At 35.3% G+C, this 1,835-nt stretch overlaps 1 protein-coding gene across 1 annotated transcript; it reads left to right on the top strand.

Moving 5' to 3' along the window:
* Positions 1–295: 295 nt before the first annotated feature.
* Positions 296–1,087, top strand: LOC121783474 (60S ribosomal protein L10a-2-like). The gene has a single exon (XM_042181558.1). It carries the CDS (start codon positions 330–332, stop codon positions 981–983), a length of 654 nt encoding a protein of 217 aa, XP_042037492.1. The 5' UTR covers positions 296–329; the 3' UTR covers positions 984–1,087.
* The last annotated feature ends 748 nt before the right edge of the window (positions 1,088–1,835 follow it).

Genomic DNA, 1,835 nt, shown 5'->3' with positions numbered 1-1,835 from the left:
ATAAATACATACACACATTGTGCACACACTACAGATACTATTACAAAATAAACTATTTATACACTCTGCACCCAATGAACAAATAAAATACACAACTAATACACACGTAGTACATACTACAAACATTAAAAACGTTATAAATAAAATACACAAACACAATATAAATAAAACAAACAATACCCACAATATTATAAAACATATAATACATATGAGGCACACAATACAAATAGTAATACAAAATACCCTACTTGTACACTATATACAACAAATGCACTAGTCATTCCAGCTACCGTTCTTCAGTGATTCGGGAAACTAATTGACCGTGAACGATGAGTAAGCTTCAGAGTGAGGCGTTGAGGGAAGCCATCACTGTGATTGTTACAGATTCCAAGGAAAAGAAACGCAACTTCACAGAGACCACTGAACTTCAGATTGGACTCAAGAACTATGACCCCCAAAAGGACAAGCGTTTCAGTGGATCTGTCAGGTTGCCCCATATCCCGAGGCCTAAGATGAAGATCTGCATGCTTGGAGACGCACAGCATGTGGAGGAGGCAGAGAAGATTGGCCTTGCATCCATGGATGTTGAAGCACTGAAGAAGTTGAATAAAAACAAGAAATTGGTGAAGAAGCTAGCAAAGAGGTACCATGCTTTCTTGGCCTCAGAAGCTGTTATTAAGCAGATTCCACGTCTCCTGGGACCTGGTCTTAACAAGGCAGGCAAATTCCCTACTCTTGTTACACACCAGGAGTCTCTTGAAGCCAAGGTGAACGAGACAAAGGCCACAATTAAGTTCCAGTTGAAGAAGGTGCTCTGCATGGGTGGTGTTGCTGTGGGTAACCTTGACATGGAAGAGAAACAGATCTTCCAGAACGTGCAAATGAGTGTCAACTTCCTTGTTTCCCTTTTGAAAAAGAATTGGCAAAATGTGAGGTGCTTGTTCTTGAAGAGTACCATGGGAAAGCCGCAACGCATCTTCTAAGAAGTTTATTGTTTATCGAAGAAAGTCAACTTGTGTGAGCAGAAGAACCTATTCAAGCTCCCCAGGAGCGGGAATTTTTTGTTCTCTTTTTTTGTGAAATTGAACTCGGGTTTATTATCATACTCTTTTGTAGTTGTATTTGTTTATCTCCAGATTATTGCTCATAGTATGTTCCTTGGATTTATTAGTCTACTCGTTTTACTCAACTGTTAACTTCTCCTACTTAATTGCTTTGTTGAGCTCTTCAGAACAATTTATTTAATTAATACTATGAGAAAACTATTGGAATGTTATAAAAAAAATATACAACAAATGCACAATTAAAATATACAATTTCACACAAGGTACACACTACAAACATTAAACACGATATAAATAAAATACACAAACACAATATAAATAAAACACAGACACACACAACTCAACGACACACAATAAAAAATGAATAACATTGCATACATACTATGTACTATACATCATAGCACATAATACACATTGCACACCGTCTGCACATCACACATATACGCACACTTTACACACATACATATTAAACAAAAATTACACATTGTACACGAAATACATATACAAAATACAAACATTAAAAAAACACTACACTCAGTACGCGGCACATACTATAAACAATGAACATACTATAAATAAAATATACAAACATACACAAAACACATGTACAACAATAATACTTACATACATTGCAAACGCTACGCTACATATACTAAAACAAAATACTCTATTTATATACTATACAACAAATATATACATAAAATTCACAATTTATACATACATGGCACCTACTACGCACACTCACTACAGACAATTTATACTACGCATAAA

Source organism: Salvia splendens, chromosome 21, assembly GCF_004379255.2.
Source record: "Salvia splendens isolate huo1 chromosome 21, SspV2, whole genome shotgun sequence".
In the NCBI taxonomy this organism is placed as follows: domain Eukaryota; kingdom Viridiplantae; phylum Streptophyta; class Magnoliopsida; order Lamiales; family Lamiaceae; genus Salvia; species Salvia splendens.
Note: the sequence above shows the minus strand (reverse complement) of the source record. Positions and strands in the feature narration are given on the sequence as shown.